General features: G+C 39.0%; 2 protein-coding genes across 4 annotated transcripts; both read left to right on the forward strand.

Annotated features, from left to right (window-relative positions):
• On the forward strand, positions 1-10,461 carry LOC117298519 (telomerase Cajal body protein 1-like). 3 transcript variants are annotated; one of them, XM_033781812.1, is made up of 11 exons: positions 1-72; positions 658-1,521; positions 2,273-2,374; positions 2,972-3,175; positions 3,936-4,026; positions 4,973-5,105; positions 6,268-6,357; positions 7,189-7,307; positions 8,352-8,455; positions 9,425-9,577; positions 10,124-10,461. In XM_033781812.1, the coding sequence occupies exons 2-11, from the start codon at positions 821-823 to the stop codon at positions 10,284-10,286; spliced, it is 1,860 nt and encodes a 619-aa protein (XP_033637703.1). In that variant the 5' UTR covers positions 1-72; positions 658-820; the 3' UTR covers positions 10,287-10,461. The 3 variants fall into 3 exon arrangements, with proteins under 3 accessions (XP_033637703.1, XP_033637705.1, XP_033637704.1); XM_033781814.1 differs by having other exon boundaries at positions 1-68; XM_033781813.1 differs by having other exon boundaries at positions 7-62.
• Positions 10,462-14,021: 3,560 nt separating this feature from the next.
• LOC117298754 lies at positions 14,022-16,643 on the forward strand. The gene is made up of 2 exons (XM_033782071.1): positions 14,022-15,075; positions 16,575-16,643. Exons 1-2 carry the CDS (start codon positions 14,524-14,526, stop codon positions 16,641-16,643), a joined length of 621 nt encoding a protein of 206 aa, XP_033637962.1. The 5' UTR covers positions 14,022-14,523.
• Positions 16,644-25,401: the final 8,758 nt, after the last annotated feature.

Consider the following 25,401-nt stretch of genomic DNA (forward strand, 5'->3'; position numbering starts at 1 on the left):
TCAGTACAAAACTACATGTGTGGATGTCAACAAAAGCGCTGGAAGAAGGGGAAACAACAATGGTGTTTGTCTGTAATTATGAATTAATTATCATGTTTATTGTCATGTTTGATTTGATATTGCATGACAAATAAGTCGGATAGTTATCTCTCAAACTGTATTGTAATTTGAATCTTTTTATGTTATTAATAGTATCGATATTAATTACTGTAACTGTGCGTACACTCTGCTTTTTTTTTTTTACCAACTGAGCTCTAATTATGGCGGGGTTCCAGGCAAATATTTAGCCCAAGTAAATTTCACACAAGACACATCGAGACAGAATCTCGAGCATGCCCAGCATTGGCAATATGTCCAGGGGACAGATTTCCATACTACAGACATGAACTGAGCTGAGCTACCTATCTTGCCCGGAAAGAGGGCGCTGATCCAAAAGAGGGCGCTAATAATATACACAGTTCACTGCATGGCGTGGGGGGGGGGGGGACACAATTACTCCTAGAACTATGAGGTTCGTTCCGCTATCGTCTCCACTAAGACGAGGCGATAGCGGAACGAACCTCATAGTTCTAGGAGTCGGACACAATCTCCTGCTATTTTTTAGGATGAGTATTGATATCAATAATAAAAAGATCCTTTTTATATTTGCTCAAACAGGAAACTATTCATTTATAACTGTATAAATGAAAGGCATAATGGGAAGATGCCACATTTAAAGGAGCTGTATTTCTGTCTCCTTGGCAACCAGTTGTTAAAGTGATCACCAGGATCGAATGTAGCAGAAAGTTTGCTGATTGTGAGCGAAACTAGTCCTTCAACCATGGCTACACCAACTTTATCACATGATGCAAAACATGAAGATGTCATAAACAAGCAAGAAATAACACTCGGTGAAGACGAGGTTGTGCCCGTCGAACAAATTCAAACGGACTCTCCGTTGAGGACAATTAGCGACGCAGACATCATGCAGAATGTCTCTTTAAGTATTGATTTGGTCAAGGTTGAAGGAGAGGACATCGAAGAAAGAACTTCCAACGACACGATGAGAATTTTAAATGCTGAGAAACTATCTCCTGAAGTCGATCTCGGACAGCAAAGTCAAGACTTAAATAAAGAAGAGACTCAGGGTGATGTCATTATTGATGTTCCGTCAACCGACACATCTCAGATTGGGTCTCATGTTGACAATGTTACCACGGAAACAGTCACTCAGGATAACAGAACACAAGATGATGAGCGGTCAGCTTTCACATCTCAGATGGGGCCTAAAGTTGATAGTGTTACCATGGAAACATTCGTTCAGGATAACAGAACACAAGATGATGAGCCGTCAACTGACACATCTCAGATGGGGCCTCAAGTCGATAGTGTTACCATGGAAGCAGTCGTTCAGGATAACAGAACACAAGATGATGAGCCGTCAACTGACACATCTCAGACGGGGCCTCAAGTTGATAGTGTTACCATGGAAACAGTGATTCAAGACGGTGGTCAAGAAGAGATGAATGTTGCTGAAGAACAGTTCGTATTGAAATCTTTATTCTCGTAGATAGTGTATTATTTGGGAATGAGGACTTTTGGGATACTAGGTGGCAGCAGACGTACCAGGTTAACCCACTGTTCTCAAGGGAATGTGAGCATGCTCAGTACTTCATAAACAATGGAAATTTACCTGGTAAGTCTACATGTACTGCCACCTAGCGATCCAAAGTCTCCCAATAGGAGTGGAGACATGATGGAGGGATAGGGTGGCTAGTGGGACCTTGACTGATTGACTTAAGTTAAAGGCTGTGTCCGAAACAGAGACTTCGGCTACAGCTACGGCTAGATCAGCCCGTCTGCCAGTGTTGAAGAATAGGTAGCAAGCCATCTAGCCGTAGCTGTAGCCGAAGTCGCCTTTTTGGACACGGCCCAAGTCTACTGCAGACCAGCATTAATGCAGACCGCCCGGCCACATATCAAATAATGTGACCGGGCAAACTGACCAGGTAAATTTTTAACAATTTACTCGGTCAGTTTGCCTGGCTTATTACTTATTAGGATATTGAATAATCTCCCCAAATCACAAAACTTATGCACACATTCTGACAGAAATCCAGTTGTCTTTTAAATTGTCTTCATGTTTTTTTCCAACATAAGGACTTGATACGTGTAGCTCAGTTGGTATTGCGTCGGCGCATTAATCCGGAGGTTGTTGGTTCAATCCCGGTGCAAAGTCAATTTGTTCAAACCCCCTAATAATTTTTTTTTCTTTTTGCACAATACTTGATAGGTATTTAGTAAGTCTGGATTTTAAGCAAGTTCCGTATCAGCTTACAGGTGCTTGGCAGGAATTCCAGCATTCTGCTTCAAACTTCCTCAAAGGATGCAAATGGTAAGTACATGTACATTCCAGGGCTCAAATTTTTGGGAAACATCCACAAGACTGCCGAACTTGCAGCTCAGAATCTTTGTTACAGTTTTATTTCATTTTTATCGTCAGGGCCCAACTTCATAGCATGAAATTTCTTTCTTGATAAAAACAGGTTTACCAACCAAATTTCCATTTGATTTTCAGGATGAGCAAACAAAAGCTGAATACCAGTAAAAAGCAATATGTAACAAATGGAAATTTGGTTGGTAATCCTGTTTTTATCGGGGAAGAAATTTCATGCTAAGCAAATTTTTGTGCTTACCAGCTCTATGAAGTTGGGCCCTGGTTGGAAGCCAAGTACTCTCAGTTAAGAGGACTGTAATCACTGTATTAGCCAAATACCCAAATGGAGACTGGAGAGAATACAAGAAATTCCACTTTAAAAACATCTCTCCAACCATATTCATTTCATAACAAATTCTTTTTATAATGCCCGATCTGGAGGCAACATGTCGTATTAAGGGATGCGATTTATCTGTTTTTAAGCTTTTATGCTTTGCACTCACACTTCAGGTTTTTTCAACAGTCTATCACATTTCTGCCTTTTAACCCTTCCAGGTCACCAGATGGGTCCTGCTTAGTAACCAATAGCGACGACAACATCCTTCGCCTCTTCAATCTACCACCAGAAGTTTACTCCTCAACCTGGCAAGATGGTAATATACCCGAGATGACCTCGGTGTTGAATATTCATGAAGGGGAACTCATCTATGATTACGCATGGTTCCCAGGGATGAGGTCTTATGAACCAGAGACATGCAGGTAGGTCATGGTAATTAGCATATCATGTTTATTCATGATGGTCAGGTTGGCATAGTGGTATCTTGCCTCGCCTTCCACCTCTTGAATCCCGCCGGGGCACTATGTCGATGGGGTTTTCTGTCCCTACCTGACTGCCTGGGTTTTCCATGGAATAATTCTCTGGGGTTTTCTTCCCACATCTAAAGCTGAAATTTCTTCATTGTCTTCTCTCTTCTCATTTGGCTCTAATTACAGCGCTGAGAATATACTTCCAAATCCAAATCCAAATGAAGTTTGCTGGGAAGCTATTTGAATATTCATTTCAAGATGAACAGTTATGAGTGTGCAAGTACACAAACTTCCATGTATACAGTTTTCTTTCATATATATTTACTACAAAATAGTTAATGGCTTGACGTTGCGACCCTAGCAGAGCCTTTCTTATAAGCCTTTTTGAAAGATTCTGCTAGGGGCAAAATACCTGCTACCGCAAGCTTCTCGTTACTCCCAACATGCAAATTTTCAAATCCTACGTATTCTACAATACTCAACAGACTAGAGAGATTTTATCTTATCTTCAACATTAGAACAAAAACTCAAGACCACCAGACTTTTGGTTTTGCTGGCCCGACGTTCAAACCGCTGGCCTTTTAGCTTGCGCTTTACTGTAAAATTTTAGCCCTGAGTATGCACAGAAATATCCAGGAATACACAGAAACACTTGAGAATTGGAAATTGCATTTTTTTTTACTGAAATATTCCAATATTACTTTTGTTTTAGTTTAGCAAGTTGCTGTCGTGATCACCCAGTTCATTTATGGGATGCATTCACTGGTGAACTCCGCTCTACCTACAAGCCACATAACCATTTGGTAAGTTTAATTGGTAGTGTAGCCCCTAGTGAAATGTTGACGAACTAGTTTGAATGCTTGCCTCTGACATAGGCTAAGGCATTAGGCTGTTCTTATAAGCTATGTAACCATCTGGTGAGTATGGTTGGTAGTGTAGCCACTCAAAATGTTGACTAGAAACCTAAATATCAAATGCTTGCAATGACTTAGGCTTAGGCTAAGGCTTAGGCTTAGGCTAAGGCTTAGCCTGTACTTATAACCCACATAACCATCTGGTAAGTTTGGTAGTGAAGCAACTTATAAAATGTTTACTAGAAACCCTAAGATCGCATGCTAACCTCTGACACTGGCTCTGGCCATGGTTTAGGCTCTGACTAAGGATTAGGCCCTACATACAAGCCACTTAACCATCTGGACTTCCTGTAAATGCGAATGCTATACGAATTTTGACATCACAAATTTGCAACGAAATTTAGCATCAGTTAGAATGTGAAAACAGGGCTGTGACATCAACATTCATATTGCATTTGCATTTGCAGGAAGTATGAACCGGGCTTAATAAAATGTTTACTAGAAACCTAATGATGGAATGCTTGCCTCTGACTTAGGCTAAGGCTTAGGCTTAGACTTACGCTTGTAAGCCACATAGCCAATGTAGATGTATACAATAAAACTAACATGTGAAATTTTCATTTCAAAGGGTGGTAGCGTTTTTGAGATATCGCCAAAAATTTGTATTGACATTCATTGTAGTAGTGATTACCAAACAGATACAGGCCCTTAAACTCCCTTTCACAATATCGAGCGTCTCTTTCTAGGATGTTCACTTTGAAAATGTCTATGTGATTGCCAGGAGCTTGTATAAAGATGCGTTGAGAAACCTCTTAGGGGGAGGAACAACATTTCCAGTGTTGGGATCAAAAGTGAACAATTTATTTGTATTATTGTTATTATTTGTCACTTTCAGGATGAGCTGACCACACCTTACTCCTTGGCGTTCTCCTTGGATGGAAGTAAACTCTATTGTGGCTTCAATAAGATGATCAGGATATTCTATACAGACAGACCGGGACAGACATGTGAGGAGAGACCAACGCGAGGTATTTCACTCAAACTATCTTTGAAGTTCATTCTCAAATAACTAAGAGAGGTTTGCGGTAACACCATGTGAATATCTCGTTTGAGTAGTGTTAGGCCTGATAAGAACTGGTGGTTAACGACTCTTAACCAGTCGTTAGCAACAGGTTCTTTTCAGAACCAACACTTACTCAAAAGAGATATTCACATGGTGTTACCGCAAACTTCTCTTATAAGTGATGTTAAATTTGCATTGGGGATAAAGAATATTAATTTTGGGTTTTACCAATACACTGCTCTAGAATTGTAAGGGTCGTGGGTTCGGATCCCACCCGAGTAACATGCCTGTGATATTTGTTTCACAGGACTGGGGAAAGTACTGAGTATACAGTGCTAAACACATCGGTGTATGGGTAAAAAACTAAATTAATAAACCTCTCTTAGTTATGCTCAGACATGCAAAGTTTGAAATCCTACTTAATATCTCAAGTGACTGAATCGTTTGCAGACTGGGGTGCAGATAGAAGATCTGCCGTCGATCTAACTCTTCCTAACTTAAGACTAATCTTAGGACTTAGGACGAGTCCCAACCCTGCACTGTAGCATGCAGACCTTAAGATTAATCCTAAGTAACTCGAGATAAGACGAGTCCTAACTCTTCGTGAAATCGACCCCTGGACTCGATTACCCAGCTGGCTGGGATCGTTGCTTTGATTCCAGATTAAATTACAAAGTTGTTTGTTAAAGCCAGGAAAAGCCACTGAAAACTACTGATGTTGGAGACCTTTGATCTAAAATAGCTGGTTTATCTGACGCATTACTTTGTTCTTCAGTGTATAGATTATATTATGAAGCTATTCAATATTATAAATCAAAATTTGGGGTAGGTAAGTGGGTCAAAGCAATGTCAAAAAATAATTTCAAAACTATTTAAAAAAGAAATAAAAAAAAAAGAAGTTAGCTAGACAGACACAAATTTGATATGGAAGTCTGACTGGTAACCTTATTGTAGTAGGCAAAACAAATTTGTGCTTGTCTAACTCTTAAGCTTCAGTAGCTGTATGAAATCGGGCCCAAGTCATGAAGTGTCTTTATATATCAGCGGTTATAGCGATGACTAATGAAAAGTGTCATTTCAAATTTTCTTTGTGAAGTTTTATTTATTTTTTCAAATTTATGTTATAGTTAAGCACGCCGGTGGTCAGACTGGGATTATCTCTTGTTTTGCGATGAGCCCTGATGGATGTTACGCTGCTGGCTCCTACACTAAATCAAGTAAGTTAGTTTACTTAAACAGTTTTAAGAAGCCTGGCGTCTACAAAACTCTAAATCAAGTAAGTTGTTTGATTTTAAAGGCACTGGACACTAATGGTTATTACTGAAAACAATCGTTAGAATAAAATCTTACTTGATAATGACCAATTGGGAGCTGTTTATAGTATAAACCATTGTGAGAAACGGCTGCCTCTGAAGTAACATAGTTTTTGAGAAAGAGTTAATTTCTCACTCAAATATTAAAAGACTTCAGGCCTGATGCCTCTCAGGCACAAGTTTGTGCCACAAGGGTGTTTTTATTTCTTTTTTCTCTGGCAACTTTGATGACCAATTGAGTCCAAAATTTGACAGGTTTGTTATTTTATGCATATGTTGGGATACACCAAGTGCAGTGAAGGAAGAATACTGGTCTTTGGAAATAACAAACGACCTGGTTAGAAGTGACACTCTGTTGTATTTTGGTTGCGCCTTGATCGGTTTTCTGAAGATGTGCGCATTATAAGTCCATATTTTGTCATGTGTCATTTGCAGATCGCTCACTCTCCTGTTTTGGACCAAAAGAATTGAACACTCTCCCGAACCACATCAAGGATGCTATAGAACACTATTCACATCTTCAAGAAACTCCTCAATTTTTTTCTTTTCCAACAAGTGTATCAACATTAACTTCATCCAACTGTCTTGAGCGCCTTTGAACAACTTTGGTTGATTTTGGCGCTATATAAATTTCCTCTGATTGATTGATTGATATTGCAATTATTATTTTAGTTATAAATAATCATTATCCTTAACCAATCCTAGTCATTACCTATGCTATGATTTTCATTGTAGTTGGTCTTTACGATGAGCGGAACGGTTCCCTGCTCTGTATGGTAGAAGGACAAGTAGGAGGAGTAACACATCTCATATTCTCACCAGATGGCACCAGACTATACAGTGGAGGGAGGAAGGTAGGGCCCTGTCCAAATTAGCGGCTACAGCTACGGCTACGGCTGGATCGCTGCATCATAATGCGTTGAAGTATAGGACGTCCTTAGCAATATCCTTAGCAACAGTCGTAGCCATAGCCCTAGCCACAAACTCTTATCATTATTCGTCCGTAAACGCCTCATCCTCAAATTGTAATGGGGATGCATTCCTGGAGTCGCCGCCATCACCTGTTCTCTTTCAGTCGCCACTTATCTCAGCTCAATCCAAAACTAGATTAGAAACAACTATTTTCTTAATCAGAATTACTGTTGTGTCCTTAAGCAAGATACTTTTAAGTAAAACCATTGCTCGTCCTTCATATGGGACGTAAAGCCGTTGGTCCCATGTGTTGTGTAAAAAGGCATGTAAAAGAACCCAGTTCGCTTATCGAAAAGAGAAGGGGGTTCGCCCCGGTGTTCCTGGCTGTGGCTGCTTAATGCGCCGTAGCACCTTCTGAACCCTTACAAGGTGCTACATAATTGGGTCTCAGAATTCATCACTGCAAAAATCTATCTTTCTGAAAGTTTGTATATACTCAGCGCCTTGAGTACCTTGTTTGTTAGATACATGCGCTATATAAGACTTCAATATTATTATTAAAGGCAGTGGACACTATTGGTATTTGCTCAAAATAATTATTAGCGTAAAATCTCACTTGGCAATGAGTAATGGGGAGAGGTTGATGGTATAAAACATTGTGAGAAATGGCTCCCTCTGAAGTGTCATAGTTTTTGAGAAAGAAGTAATTTTCCACGAATTTTATTTCGAGACCTCAAGTTTAGAACTTGAGGTCTGGAAATCAACTATCTAAACGCACACAACTTCGTGTGACAAGGGTGTTTTTTTCTTTCATTATTATCCTGCAACTTCGATGACCGATTGAGCTCAAATTTTCACAGGTTTGTGATTTTATGCATATATTGAGATACACCAACTGTGAAGGCTAGTCTTTTACAATTACCAATAGTGTCCACTGTCTTTAATTTATTATTATTACTATTATTATTGTTATTTATCTTTCCCAGGACCATGAGATTCTTTGTTGGGACATCCGTAATCCTGGTAAAGTTTTATTCGCTATAAACCGTGACATCACAACCAATCAGAGGATGTACTTTGATCTAGACAGGTAAGAGGTGTCTCCGAAACCCAGGGTATTTTTTGGCTGAGCAAATGGTATTTGGGCAGGGGTCGATTTCACAAATGGTTAGGACTAGTCCTAACTTAGGACTAGTCCTAGGAGATATACAAAACGTATGGCTAGTCCTAAAGACCAGTCTTAACTCTTTGTGAAATCCACCGCTGGTAACCTATTTCTACCGAGCAAGATGTTTGTTTACAAGTTTTTTTTTTTGTTTTTTTTTTGTTTTTTTTTTTTTAAATGCAAGTCGCCAGACACAAAAGTCCTGAAGGCAACTTCACGGTGCGGGCTACAATCAACTCTTTTTCCAGGGGCTGTTGCCACCTACTCATGGGGCTGAAACAGGGTCAGTCCATATGGATGTTGGCTTGGTATCATCCATCAGAAGCCTGGCTGGTAGAGGAGCAATCACTACCTCCCCAACTTTTACGAAGCAATCATGGTTAAGTGTCTTGCTTTAGGAAACAGTTGCACGACCTTGACTCGAACCCACACTCTTCTGATCAAACACCAGAGCTTGAATCTGGTGCTCTTAACCGCTAGGCCATGACACACCACAAACCATATTGTGAAATTAGGCTTTTATGAGCAGTCGATACTGTTTGGGCTGGCGGGTTGGCATACATTGTCCCCCCCCCCCTCTCTAAAACTGAAACTTCCTTCCTTGTCTTCTCTCCATGGTTCACTGCAAGCACCATTGTTTAAGGGTTGCCTCAGACTTGCGGCAGTAGAATAAAGCAAGACAGTTCTCTAAGAACAACTCTACCTGGCAAGTAGATACACACATGGTGTCACCGCAAACCAAATATACATTGATACCTCACCATGCAATGCCTCAAATCCTATATAAAGTTATTAACTTCATTTATGAGGCATCCTTGGTTTCATTACCAGAAATTAATATAATAATGATAATAAACAGCCGCAATTTTGTTGTTTTTGGGGGTTTCTTTTCAGCTCCGGCCAGTACTTAGTATCCGGTAACCAGGATGGAACGGTCACCATATGGGACACATCCCAACCGCCGTCCTCTGAGGGGTCATCTGAGGACAGTATTCTTGACCCTATACTACGCTTCACTGCCCACAGTGATACCGTTAATGGAGTGAGGTGAGTTACAAGGCGTTTGAGAAAACATGGTTATACCCCCTGATCTGCCACAGGTTCAAACCATCGCGTTGAAGCCTCAGAAGATAAAATCACTCATCAGCCCCAATACCGAGGCAGTTCTAATTTTGTTGATGTAGTTGGGTGAATTAGTCTTGCAGTCTCTGAGCTAAAAGAAGCGCAGAGTTGAAATTGAAAAACTATTAACGCAATTCGCAGAAGTGGGCACCTACCGGCCAAACAATGGCTGTTGGCATAATAATCATGAGTTTAGTATGGAATTGTGTATGTGATTTGTAATGAACTGTCTTTTAGTCAGTGTTGAATTTAAAATTTTACATTTTTCACCCTTTTCCTTGTAAAGTGTGATGACAAAACTGAATTGAAATGAAATGAAACAACAGGCCGTAGACTATGTTTAACCGTGTTTATACCATAGGTCCTTTTGGTTGGTTAGCAGTTTGCAACAGCTCATTCTATTTTCTCTTTTAAATATCTATCTGAACCCAAAATCTGTAAAATTTCTTCTCACTTTGTTAACTTCCGCAGTTTAAATCCAGCTTTACCGATTATGGCCACAGCATCTGGTCAGAGAAAGTTTCCCGTTCCCATGGCAACTAGTGATAGTGATGATGAGGAGAATGAAACAGTCGCTGATGACGAGAAAGAAGACAACTCCTTGAGACTTTGGTATCTTATGTCGTCAAGTTGATCAGTTACTAAGTAAACAACAACTGACAATAACCAAAGGTGTACAGTGCCTTTAAGATGGTGCTCATGCATATGGCCTATTCTATTTTAGTCCTGCGATGGGTTCGAATTTTAATAATAAAAATTAATAATAAAAATTAATAATAAAAGACTTCTAGCTAGAAGTCTTTTATTCCTATCTGAAAGCACACAAAATCGTCCAACAAGGGTGTTTTTTTCTTTCAACAATTTCTCGCAACTTCTATGACCAATTGAGCCCAAATTTTCACAGGCTTGTTATTTTATGCTTATGTTGGGTTACACCAAGTGAGAAGACTGGTCTTTGACAACTACCAACCGTGTACAATGTCTGTAAAAAGACAGTTACAGAACATTACTTGCACTGCTTTTGTAAATACTTTTTTTTTACCATAAAATGTGAGGACTCTGTAAGTCAAATCCACAAATAAAATACTTGTATTAATGACAAAACAAAATACTGTGTTGTTTATCTAGTTTGTTTGTTTTTTTGTTTATTTCATTTTTTTTTTATAATAAATAAGATTGTGACATCAAGCCATATTAGCAAATCAACACATTTGAATTTTTAAAGACAAAGATGTGACCAATTGGGAAACGCTTGCAAATTCGATATATTCATGTTTGTCTGAATATGCAAATATTTGATTTAATATAATATAACTTAAAAGTTATAAATAAAATTTTTGAATCTTGTATTTTTAATTTATTGACAGTTCTACGAAAACATAGCAGTACAGAAACTCTTTGGTTAAAGGGGCAGAGGTGTTGCTTTTCCAAAAATTTCACACAGATATAACACACATAGTGTTATCTTACATCCCTGTGGAGACATATTTTCTCCTTTCCTTTGTCCCTGTACTTAAAATACTCCAATCCTTTGCACACAAAATTCCTTTTAGGGCACACCTTCTTTTGCACACAGTTGTTGGGACTTGATAATATTCTATTATTCCCTGTTTTGAAGAATTTCATTATAGGGGCAAGCTTAACAAATACAAATTTTGTGGGGACCTTTGTTCCACTGTAAAAATCACCACATCTCTTTTTGGAAACCACATAAATTCAGAATATGAAAACCTATTCAATAGTATTGTTCCCCCCCCCCCCCCCCACGATCTCCATAAAGGTAATACTAAAACATAAGTACCATTTTCTAGTACTAGTTCAAACTATTTTGTGCTTTTTCCGTCCAATTTTTTTTTCGTTTTGCTGCGTGAATTGTCCCCACTCTTTGCCCGGATTTAGGAGGGGGGCACTTACCCCCCTCCCCGACTTTGAGTAATTATCAATTGTGTCCAGGGCCTTTAAAAAGACAATTACAAAACATTACTTGCACTGCTATTATAATTACGTTTTGTTTACCAGAATTGGATTCTGTGTCGCATTGCTCCCAACCTCCCCCTGAAAATAAAAATAAATGTATATATCTGAGCAGCTTAATTCTGTATTGGTGTCAAGCAAACAACCACTCGCTCATAAACTCAATGTTCATCATCATTATAAGCGATGTGGTATAAGTCCCAAGCCCTTAGCATTGAAGTACGAACACTGACATTTACCACGTGTGTGACGTTTAATATTGTTGTTAATATTGTTGTTAATAACGATACACACACCCACTTCACATTAGCTTCATACCCACTTCAGTTTGGGTTCACACCCACTTCACGTTGGGTGCACACCACTCCAGCTTGGGTTCACGCACTTAACTGGGTGGTGCTGGAGTATCTGATGACGTGAATGGAAAAACCTTAGCAGTATTGCAATTTTAATAAACTACACAAAATACCCCGTTGTTAAAGTGTATTGAGTTTTACACAAAAAACAAACTGAATTTAGGTCAAAATATCTTTCTAGGCTAATGAAGTGAAATTCTGTATTAACGTCATTTAAGACATTCCATAAGATCAAAACAGTGATTATGATGGTATCATTTGAGAGATTAGTTTATTCATCAGTCCGTGAAGAAAAATGCTCAAATAAGGACACAAATTAGCTGTTTTCTCCATGGTTTATAAGAAAATACTTTGTTAGAGCTAAAATTAAATCAGAAGTGAATTGTCATATTACGTAGTGGCTCACGCACGCTATTAAAGAATACCTGTGCGTAGGTGTGCTAGAAATCAAAGGACCTTTTTTTTAAATAAAAGAGACAAAAATGAATGAGAGGGGCCGAACTGCAAATAATGACAGCCCGTAAACAGGACTCAGGATGACACTGTAAAAGGTTTACATGAAATTGTTGGTCGGATCATTTTGGTTTTTCAGTAGTTTGTTGGGAGGCGGGGGCGGGCCGGGGTTTAGTGATGAGGAGGGGTGGTCAAATCATATAATCAGAAGTTGTATCCAAACCAGAGGGTCGTTTTGTGAGTCTAGAAAAATATCAGGATGGTACCGTAAAAGGTTTATGAAATGGTTGGTCTGATCATTTTTTGTATCATCATTTTTGTTAACACCAGAAGTTGTTTGCAAACCAAAGGGGCTGACACGTGTGTATACATTTGTTGTTTTACCCATATACACCGAATCGGTGTGTTAGCATTGTATACTCAGTAGGCCTACTTTCCCGAGTACTATGACAATAATCACCTTCATAACTCAGATGGGAGGCGAATCCTAGACCTTTGCAATTCTAGGATCAGTGTCTTTCCAACTAGACGTTGCTTGCAAACCAAAGGGGGCTGACATTTGTCTGAGGTGGACCAATGTTTTGCTGTCACTAAGAAAGGCGCCATGTTGACACGGTGGATTCGGTTAAGAAGTTGATATCCTCAAATTTAAAATGAGAAAACATTAGGGTGGTATTTAGGCCTATATTCCGATCTCAAGGAAAACTAAGGAACATTGGCACCCCTCCCATTGGGTGATGTGAATAAATTCCTATATCAAACTCAGGACTCAGCACATTGGGGTCATTTGTAGACAGTAAATTGAGCGTAGGTGGGAGAAGGTGGGGGGGGGGGGGGGTGTACAATTTTAAACCCCCATCACGTGGGCCGTGTCGATTGGCCGATAATAAGTTCTTGTTTTAGCAATAAAACTAGGGAAATCCCTTAGGCCTATTGTTTCCCAGAATGTCTGCACCAATTAGTAATTGAATTATGGCGGGGAAAAAAAATATAATTGACATATGACTCCCCCTCAAAAACAGTTCTAGAATGAAAAAATCAGCATGGAACTATAACACACTAACCGTCCATACAAAGATTTCTACACACACCATCCAAAGTTGAATACATTCTTATGATATAGAAGTTGTCAAAAAAATTAAATATTCAGAAAGAGTAAAAGAGTTATGAATTCCAGCATTTTAAACCTGAAGTGGACAATTAAAACTTCGCTTTGGGAACTTTAAAGGACACCATGATGTTTTGCTATCTAGTAGATAGCATGGTTCCTACAATTACCTTATGGTTAAACACTCCCTCTATCTACATCATGGAGGAAAGAAGCATACCAATACCCGTCCCAGTATTAAAAACATTATAAAATTGTTATCTTTCTGCACGTAATAATTCCGAAGTACATTTTGTCGACCTTTTCTGCCCTGCACTGACTGTCATTGGTACTTATTATGTTGCTCAGTCTGCCTGCCCGCCCGCAGCGAAAGAACTACGTTATGCATGATGCATGCGGCGAAAGTCGTCAATTAATTTTATCTGGCGCATGCGCATGGCATTTGGTATGTCTGATATGTACCACCAATATGGCGGCCGTGTAGCAAAGAGCTTAGAACACCCTGCAACTTCACATCATGTTCACGGCGATAAGAACCGTCTTTTCTGGTAGATTTTGCTTGGATATTAATCATCAATAACCGGTGGATGTACTGGGAGAGCCAACAACAGCATTCATGTGGTATTTTGACCATCATATAACGGCTAAATATAGCGAGGCGGTCGCCTAAATAGATATGTTGTGTGAATTCGAGACGTGTGTTGTTTTCTGCAGCGCACATATCGACTACATGGGCACCCCATGTACAGGGGTTCTGGATGTAAGAAAGTCATTATTTGTTGTTACCAAGCTATCTGTATCTTGGGGAGGCGTAGCCGGTAGGGGTACAGATCACCCTCCTATCACCCACTCACCTCTTCTTTTACACCGAAGCTTGCCAATGGTTTCTTCGCCCCTAGCCCTGCAAGAAGAGCGGTGAGAGAGAAGTACAGCGTGGTTTCGAAGCATTGCCAAGTCCCTCCTGCCTTTATGTCTGAAATATGACTTTGAGGTTTAACAATGGGGGTTTTACGATCGTGGAGAAGCTGTTTCAAGCACTGCGAGAGATTCTACAACACTGGCGACTTTCTCTGGCCTCCCTTCTTTTCTATATACTTTTGTCATTGCTCACAAATGTTTGTAGGGAGAACTTACTGGTGTTAGCGTCGACCAGCAACACGTGTTCGACGCAGTCATCATATCATACATTGACAGAACAAAACTGTCCGGAAGCATCCCAGTGTCATACATTAGGGAATCTATCACATGCGGAGTCAATTTGTAACCTTTCTGTACGTTGTAGGACGCAAACAAACTTGGAATTTAATCTTGGTGGTGTCTGTTCGTGGAGGAAACGTTCAAATTTAGTGCAATTAGGAAATAGCGAATCGGATTGCCTATCCATGCCGGACGCGGGAGATTGTACGAAATGTTTGGAGGATTTTATAATCGGTTCTAGAGAAGTTGAAGACAATTTTGAAGAATACTCTTCCATATTAAGACGCTATGATTGTGATAGGAACTATTCAATGTGGGGCTGTGATCAGTGTAAGGTATGTGAACTCCAAACAACTCATCAAGTATAATCTGGTTTGTATATGAGGTTAATGACCCTGGAGTTGTGATGAGGTCAACGATTATGGGTAAGGGTATAGCCCCGCGCCACCTACAGTGGCTATTAGTATTGGCTATAATCGCGTTTCATTTCTGAGCTAGAGATGCTTGACAAAAAAACTGAACCGTCAGTAGTACACGCAAACATACACACAAAACATACTGGAAAAGTTTCCGTATGGCGCCACCACTTTTTCATTGGAAATAAAATAATATAGTATCTAATTTACGTGATTGATATATCCCTTTTTGTAAAAATGAGTGAAAAAGTGGTGGCGCCATACGGAAAGTTATCCAACATACTACAAAATACTTTGTGCACTACGCATGTGTTTGAATCGTACCTACTTCTGTATACTCAAATAATAATAATAACAAATTCTTATATAGCGCATTTCACAATAAACCGTATCAATGCGCTTTACATTAGTCCCCTGGTCATTGGGCCAATAAACATCCCTTTAATCTTTCTCAGCTCCCATTAGGGAGTATACAGCCCCGAGCTGCCGTGGCGCTCCGAAAGCTTTTCATTCACAATATCAACCCCTACCCTCGCAGGTACCCATTTATACCCCTGGGTGAAGAGAAGCAATTATAGTAAAGTATCTTGCTCAAGGACACAAGTGTCACGACTGGGATTCGAACCCACACTCCGGTGAATTAGCACCAGAACTTGAATTCGATGCTCTTAACCACTCGGCCGTGACACTCTACTAATCAGATACACAGTGACGCCCTCCAATACCTTCCAAAAGAAGAATATACACTCAGGTGTCAAAATATGTTACTTGGTGCACTCACAAATGCCATCAATTAATTAGTCTCATAAATGTGGACTTTTGAAGTACCAGAGGTCAATATTTGATAGGGTGGACATTTAAAGATAGGGGAAGTCAAATTTACATGCATTGAACAGTTGACATTGACATAAGTCTTGTGTGGGTTTGAAGGACATGTAAAAACTGTCTCGCACAAATTTCATGAAGTGATGAAGTTCACTGATTCCAACCCAATTCATGGGCAACATGCACAAAATTCACCAAAAAAGTAGATTTAAAAACACATGACGATCGTTGATGAATTGGTTTTAAAAAGGGGTATGGTGATCTTAAGTCACAGACAACATTTCTCAGTTTCATCTTTGGTATTTTCAGCGACCTTCAAAACACACCATTCAAACATTAAAAAGTGGGGGAGGTGGGTAACCAAAAACAAAATTCAAAATTGTACACAAGAAATTGTTCTCTCAAATCAAAGCGAGATATCTGCCCAAAATATGCTAATTTCTAAATTGCTCAAAAAGTTTCGTTAAGTTATGAAATGTGGTCACAGTCAGGGGTAAAAATACCCCAAGAAAATGATGCGTCAAAGGGCCAGTTTTACACTCCAGGGTTGGCTAGCTCATGTTTGTTTTTGATGTACATGTATTACATTTCAGGTTGCAGCAGAGTTTGACCCTACTATCACTATCAGGGTCAGGGGTCACCTTGGGATAGTCCAAGGGTGACCTTGTGGGGTCAACCAGGAAGGAACACCAGAGGTCAACATGCATCAGTCTGTTTTACATCTTATGTCATATAATAACAAAAATACCTTTTGTAGATTTGCAGACACAGGTGTGCTGAGTGATGTTTTGGCATAGGCCTACCACAGTGTTAGCCAGAGGAGTGTCTGTGTCACTGGGTGTCTGGGTTACTGGGTGTCTTTTGGACACCCTGTTTTCAATTTGGACACCCTGTTTTATATGTCATTTACTTTGAAAGTTAACAATTGGGACACCCAGTTTTTAAGTTTCCAGCAAATTCGAACGCCCTTTTACCAAATCCTGACTAAAACCTTGTTGCCTCTATATGAACTGGGTCATTGCCCTGGTGCCCCTTGAAATGTTCTGATACAAGTTTATACTTCCTTCAATGAAGGAAACTCATGTAGACTTGTGTTAGAGATGGCCTTTTTACCCAAACCCTCCAAAATCCTTAGAGCAAAAACTTGTAGAAGTCCAATTAGTTAATCACTTGGCCAGACATGGCAATCTTCAAAGCATACAGGCATAAATGAACTGGGCCTATGGAAAAACTGTCATAAGTACATGTACCATTACATACAAGAACAAAGTATCGGGCCTGAAATTACAGTGAGGCAGTGACCTCTGTTAGTTGCCCCTGCTTTTGGCCTTGGTGCCCTTACAGATGTTTCCCATAGACTTTAACATTTCCAAATGGAAGTGCTACTTTTTCAAAATAAATGAACTGTCAACCTACTGTAATGTGGTCAAAAGATGCAGCTAGTGTAGAAGTTGCACATGTACATTTATTAGTGTTAGCCAGAGGGTGTCTTGGTGTCCTTTCGCCACCCTAGTTTAATGTTGGACACCCTTTTTTTTAGCTGTCATTATGTTATTTATAAATAACATTTGGACACCTTCTTTTAAATGTGGACACCCTGTTTTATCTGTCAATCACATTGAACAATTTGGACACCCAGTTTTTGAATTTCCAGCAAATTTGAACATCCTTTTACAAAATCCTGGCTGAAACCTTGTCGGCACATGTACACAATTAGACAGGCCTGATACTTCACGGAGGCAACGAAGGCGATTGAGGCGATTGCCTCCATGCATGCCCCCTGGTCATTGCCTTGGTGCCCTTGAAATGCTCCAGTAGATGTTTACCATTTCCTCATAGGGTGCCCTTTACCAAGGAGAAAATGCCTTGGTGCCCATGCCCTTTCAAAGGCGATGCTTGATTGAAGCATACATGCACAGGCCTGATTACTCCTGCTGACAAACTGAGCACACTAGAGTGCCAAATCTATCTCAACCGTCTCTATTCAGAGCCGACACTTCTTCTTAGACAAGATTGAGCTATAACAGAAATAATTTATGGGAAAGCCTAAAATTCCGGGTTATGGAAGTGGAATGTTAATATCTTTCCGCAATGCTCATTAGTCGTTGAATGAAATGTCCAGTGTCCACTGTTCAGATGAACCAATTAACATTTTGATTTGAAATGGTTTATTAAAAATAAGACCATCGCAGCCAAAGGCTGAATTGCAGTAAAATCACAAAGAGATAAAAAGTGTACAAATTTCAAAGAGTTAAAAATACAAGAAATCAATCAAATATAATACACCAATATTAAAAAACAAGATTTACAAAGATTATTTAAAATACTGGCGTGGTCAAAGAAGTTTCATATTGAAACCGCCTCCAAATTGGGACTACATGTATCAAAGTCTACATATAAGACATAGTAGCAATTGCTAAGAAGAAGCTTATTTAATCTCAGGTGTAAAGAAAAATAATAGACTCATGTTTACTAAAAAAAAAATTAAAACAAATTATTAAAAAAATATATATAAAATAAATCAACTCTACATGTTTACCTTCTGTTTCAATCACTTTCATCCATTTCATGATTATGATTTACTGACTGGTTTATTGTAAACAAATAAAAAGGCCATAATGTTATTCTTCCAAAGAAATTGTCTTCTCAAACTATAATTGTGCCTATTTCTAAGATATTGACATTAGCATACTACCGAGCTCCTGGCTTGATGTTATTTTAATGCAAGACTTCTAGTGATTTTGGGGTAAGCCAGAGGCATGTGTAGTGTAGGTTTCCATAACAGACTGCTTAGAATTTGAAAGCCCTCTACTTTGCATCTGAGGATTACATTTTAAAGGTAATACCTGGGGTGCGTTCCACTCGCGCAAACGACTCGCAACTGTTCGGGCAAACGTTTTTTTATCGTTTGAACGATTGGTGCGTATTCGCGATGTCAATATGGCGGCGCCCTGAAATGAAGATGGCGCGCACCATACGTAGGTTTTTTTTTAACTTCGTTTTTGCTGCAATAGTCCTCTTTTTGACATCATTACATCAACTAATTAACTTTGTTATTCCAAATCTGCATTATCATCCACCAAAAATACAATGTAATTATGTTTGTGACAAAGAAATAATACCGTATGCTTGTCCGCCATTTTAAAAATCACTCGCCAACACCTCCGAAGTATGTTCGCCTAAAGTTGCCAACGTTCGCCAACGGTGGCGGCGAACAACTCGTTCCACTTGAAATTGTTGGCGAACGTGCGCAACTGTTGGCAACGTTTGCGCGAGTGGAACGCACCCCAGGTTGGTTGTTTTTCACTTAAACAGCCAATATTCACTCCCTGGGCCCACCTGCCTGGGCCCAATGTCGTAAAGCAGCTTTTAAAATGCTTTCTGCTAAGTAAAAATAAACAGGAATATCCAGTGGTAAACGGGGTATGGTATTTTGGATGGTATTTTTCTTTCTTTCTGGGTAGCAAAAATATTTTTGTGAAAAATTTGCTACTTTTTGTGCCTTTAAACAGTTCCTGTAAAATTAAACCCAGATTGTTGAAAGGGCCATCTACATGTATATGTATATGAAATTTTTTACAAGAAAATACAAAATACAAACGAAACCATGGAATGGATATATTCTTTCAACCGTGGTAATCAAAATTAGAAACCCTTTAAACAAAATAAACATATCGTAAATTCTGTCACATTTTTAGGATATGTACAAACGAAGAACTTATGAGGGTCGTTTCCAACAGCAATACTCTACAACTATTGGAATGTTTTAATGTGACCTTGATCACGTTAATATCTGAGCTAAGGTTGCTATTCACTGCTTTCCTGATTATGATCCTCTCGTCGTAATTAATCACAATCTAGTTTGGATTAAAACCATTTCCTTTTATCTGATCCATGTACCCTCATCAATGGTGTCTCAGAGACTTCAGGGACAAATTGATTTAACGTTGATACTAATTGTCATAGAACACCCCTACAAAATGCTTTTATAAATGCTTGCGCATAATCCACCATGCCATTCATTAATTTAATTTATTGCAAACCTGACGTGAACAGTCCATTGACACAAACCCTTTTGTTGTCGCACGCTGAAATTTATGAATGAAATCCAAACAATAGATAAATCAATATATTTACTGAATGAAAATACTTATTAAACAGTTCTAGGCAGCAAAACCGTTGTTAAATATCAAGTGATAAATTGTAATGTAAAAAAAGGAAATCTAAATTCTAAGGTTTCTTAGGGGTGTCGTGTGTTAAGTTATTAAAGGCAGTGGACACTATTGGTAATTACTCAAAATAATTATTAGCATAAAACCTTTCTTGGTGACAAGTAATGGGGAGAGGTTGATGGTATTAAACATTGTGAGAAACGGCTCCCTCTGCAGTACCATAGTTTTTGAGAAAGAAGTAATTTTCCACGAATTTGATTTCGAGACCTCAAGTTTAGAATTTGAGGTCTCGAAATCAACCATCTAAACGCACACAACTTCGTGTGACAAGGGTGTTTTTTTCTTTCATTATTATCTCGCAACTTCGATGACCGATTGAGCTCAAATTTTCACAGGTTTGTTATTTTATGCATATGTTGAGATACACCAACTGTGAAGGCTAGTCTTTGACAATTACCAATAGTGTCCACTGCCTTTAAAAGTTGTGGTAATTGTGTAAAAATTGAGAATGATTGATTTTGAAGATCACACTGGTGAGATGATCATGATCATGTTTGTTGTTTTCCGAATAATCAGTGACTCTGAGGTCTATCCAGAGTGTGGTGTGAACATCTTTCAACTGAGTGTCAGGACAAGAAAGAAATGCCCTTATTCCTCACACAAATCTTAGGAACCTCTTCGTGTGTGCCCCCCCCCCCCCCCTCCCTCCAAGACGGCCCTCCCCCATTCCAGTATCCCAGTCCATCCAAAGAACTCATGTTTTTTTCAAGTCTAACTCAACAAGCTTTGCCTATTTTAAGTCTGAATATCACCCATCCCCTGAGAGCCAGTTTTTCATTTGGAGACAAAAACACCAAACAGGATAGTGCCATTATAACCCAGCCTGTGAACTAAATCCATTTTTTTTGTACGTCAATGACGTCAACTACGTATATCTGATGTGCTTTTATACATGCGTATCGCTGGACTTCTCAATGACATCACTCACTTTATTAGACTAGCTATTTATAGATCTTCGTTGGTCGTTGGTCGGGAGGATTTGGCCTTTATGCTTTACAAGGTTAATTCCCCACACTGTCTGTCCACAGGAAAAATATTCACCTCTCCCTGACACATTAGCAAATAAAATACACAAATAAATCAGGCATTTTTGCGCTAATTTTATTTGGTGGTCTGGAGTGAATGTTGCATGGTAGACTATTGAGTGTTGGTATTCTGAACACAGTGAGACTGTAACATAAGATGTGTGTGTTAGTGCTGTACTGCATACCACTGCATAATAATGCTCTCCACTGGACTTGTTATTGTGAATTTACTTAAAATTGACCTTTGGGATGATAAATGGAAATTTTAGTGGGGAAAACAACAATTTTTACCTGGAAAAATACTGGAGTGTGTTTGTAAATTAGGGATTGGTGGGACTGATTTAAGAAGGATACTATGTTTGTAAACAGGTTTTGTTTGTGGTTGTATTTGATTTATCAAAACATATTCTGACTTAGTTACGGGTTGATGTTGGAGACTAGAAGTTTGATTTTTATGAGTGTATGCAGCGTATTGGCTTATAAATCATGAAATATGAAACCGTAGTATTCATTATTTCTTTTCTTTTATTGTCATACTCGCTCACTTGACAATTTATGTCTTGTGTCAATCAATCATACAAATCTTGGATTGCAATCAAAGCAATCACCAAGGATATCAGCGGAGAATTCAACATTCATTTAATGGAAGTTAAAACATTGATAACCAGCTATTAGTTAAAGGCAGTGGACACTATTGGTAATTGCTCAAAATAATCATTAGCATAAAACCTTTCTTAGTGACAAGTAATGGGGAGAGGTTGATGGTATAAAACATTGTGAGAAACGGCTCCCTCTGAAGTGCCATAGTTTTCGAGAAAGAGGTAATTGACCACAAATTTGATTTCAAGACCTCAAATTTAGAACTTGAGGTCTCGAAATCAACCATCTAAACGCACACAACTGCGTGTGACAAGGCGTTTTTTTCTTTCATTATTATCTGACTCGCAAGTTCGATGACCGATTGAGCTCAAATTTTCACAGGTTTGTTATTTTATGAATGTTGAGATACACCAAGTGAGAAGACTAGTCTTTGACAATCCAATAGTGTCCACTGCCTTATAAAACATTGATAACCAGCTAAGTTTACTGTTTGCTGGAAGTCAATTTGGCTTTGCTAGCAAGCAAAAAGTAAAATTATGTTTGTTTCCATTTGAAATTATTACAATTTAAAAAAAATTCCTGAATAAAAAAACTTTTTTTTTATTACCCATACACTGATGATTATTATACTTGGTACTTCCCCGTGTTCTGTGAAAAAAATCCACTTGCGAATCACTCTGAATGGATTCGAACCCACAACCTTTTGCTATAGAGCAGATGTCCTATCACTAGACCGTAAGACCACTGAGCTACATGTAGCCCGGTGGCTAGAGGGAGGTCAAATCCCATAAACATTGTATTCTGAAATTTGCCAAACACATCTTGTGGATAGAATGCATACGTAGCTGATGAACAGGTTAGCTAAATTGTTGACAAAAACTTCAATATTGAAACTTCCATGAAATTCTGTAACAACTATTCCCAGGGTCTTGATTAGTGATGATTCATAATTTGTCATGATATCTAATGTGATATGACGTACATGTAGGTGTACAACGACACTGTGTGCACTGACTCATTTGCATATTTGGTACACTTACTCATTTACATAATTTGCATATTTGTTATCATTCTTATTTGTGGACATTACCCACAAATTTATCCTTAAGTGAGTTTCAATGAGTAATGTTAGTATCTGTTGTGAGATATAAAAACTTGTGATTTTGGTTGTTCAAAGATACATAAACACTCTCGGTCTTGCCCTACGTGTACATGTAAGTTATTTTAGCTTGAATGATTACATTATACGGGCCCAATTTCATGGCTCTGCTTACTGCCGAATTCTGCACTTACATGTACTTTTAAAAGCAAGACACTTATCCATTGCTTCGTCCTTCGGATGGGATGTAAAGCCGTTGGTCCCATGTGTTGTGTAAAAAGGCATGTAAAAGAACACAGTGCGCTCATTGAAAAGAGAAGGGGTTCGCCCCGATGTTCCTGGCTGTGACTGCTGTATGCGCCATAGCACCTTGCAAACCCTTATACGGTGAGCGCATTGGGTCTCATAATTCGTCACTTCAATAACATCTTTCTGAAAGTTTGTATTATACTCAGCACCTTGAGTACCTTGTTTTACGTGCGCTATATAAGACTTTGATATTATTATATTAATATTATGTACGATAACCATTCTCCACTTACGTGTTGTGCCAAATTTCTGCGCTACATGTAGCTGTGTAAGCGTAGAATGCCTAGCAGCGTGGAGTAGGCACGTGCACAAGACAAATTCCCGCTAACCCATGAAATACGCTTGCTGTAAGCACAGAATTCCCTGCTTCCACAAGCACCGATTCTTTGCTTACGGTAAGCAGAGCCATGAAATAAGGCCCCGATTTATATTTATTAAGCCCGTTTAGAAGTTTCTTCTTACAGTTATAATCCATACACTTTAAACAACTACCCCCAATGGTACCTTAAATTAATTAGCGCAGACTCCACGTTTTAAATCCAGGCAGGATTTCTACGAAGCTGTATTTTTGTAGATTGCTTATCATTTGTCATTGCCAATCATTGTCACGCCACCTCAGAGACTAATGGACAATCACATAACTAATTGAGACACTTGCAGACACCCACTGATTTAACAGTCTATTTTATAGTAATCACTGAGAGCAATACGTACGTCCAACACACTGTGTTTTCGTTCCAACCTCGCTCATTAAATTGATTGCCACACGTCAAAAGTGTTTCATTAATTATTTATTTATAGTTATTCTTTTATTTAGTTATCAGGCCTGATACTTCACGGAGGCAATGGAGGCGATTGCCTCCATGCCCCCTGGTCATTGCCTTGGTGCTCTTTAAATGCTCTCAGTAAAAAGTTTCAATTTCCTCATAGGATGCCCTTTACTGAAGGAGAAAATGCCTTGGTGCCCATGCCCTTATTTATGTGAGTTATTGATGTGGCTTTAAATTGAAATGTTTTTTTTAAGTGATGCATTCACAATCAAAGAACTCTGATCCCTGAAGCTTGATATGCAAACCATATATCCGAATTGGTGGCTACAGCTATGGCTACGGCTGTTGCTAAGAGAGTTGCTAATGGTGTCCTGTACTTCAACACATGATGACCCGGAAATTTATTCCTAGCTGTGGCCACCGTTTTGGACACTGCCTTAAAGCTGACCTTTAGGCTTTACTACATGGTACAATGTACATAACAAAACCGAGAGAATAGTCTATGTATAAAGCATGCAGGAAAGTGATCATCAGTCTGTTTGTGTGTGCAATTTATTGAAGGTAGATCTGCTGTTGTTTTCCGGTTCAAGAGGGCAGATTGTTGTTTTATCGAGATAATGGCAGTGTTCAACAACAATAACGTGATGTGTGTGCGTTCAGAACTTGTATTTGATAAATTTTAGAAATCATCACAAACAATATCTAAAATTGTGTTTTTGTTGTTTTTACCGCGATAATGACAACAACAACATTGTGATGACGTACTTGCATTCAGAACTTGTATTTGATAAATTTCAGAGATCATCCCAAACAATCTAACATACTCCAAATTGCAACAAACGTCTAAAGTTACAAATGTTAAAGTTTCAAGATACAGTGCATGGAGGTGGAGCAAAATTTTCATTGATTTTTGTTTAATTTCTTTCTGAAGGCTCAGGGCGTACATGTACATGTACTTGTTAAAAAGATAGTTATGGTACTGGTACATTGTAGTAACCAGGGCCCAACTTCATGGCTCTGCTTACCGCCAAATTCTGTGCTTACGATCACGATTCGCCGCTTACGTGCAAGCGTCAAATTTCTGCGCTAGCCTTGTAAGCGTAGATTGCATAGTTACTTACAGTACGCATGTGCAGAAGCCAAAATTCGCCGCTAACCTGTGAAATACGCTTGCCGTAAGCACAGAATTCCCTGCCTCTACGGTAAGCAGAGCCATGAAATTGGGCCCAGATCCTTTGGAACTATTTTGTCTGAAATGCCCCAATGATTATGAAACAATCAAAGCACATGTTGAAAAACTTGATTAAGGCGAGTTTTGGAGATTCAAATTTACCTGGTGTCCGTTAAGCTTAGTGTTTGTTTTTGAATGATGCAGCCGAAGATGC

The sequence above is a fragment of the Asterias rubens genome, chromosome 13, assembly GCF_902459465.1.
Source record: "Asterias rubens chromosome 13, eAstRub1.3, whole genome shotgun sequence".
In the NCBI taxonomy this organism is placed as follows: domain Eukaryota; kingdom Metazoa; phylum Echinodermata; class Asteroidea; order Forcipulatida; family Asteriidae; genus Asterias; species Asterias rubens.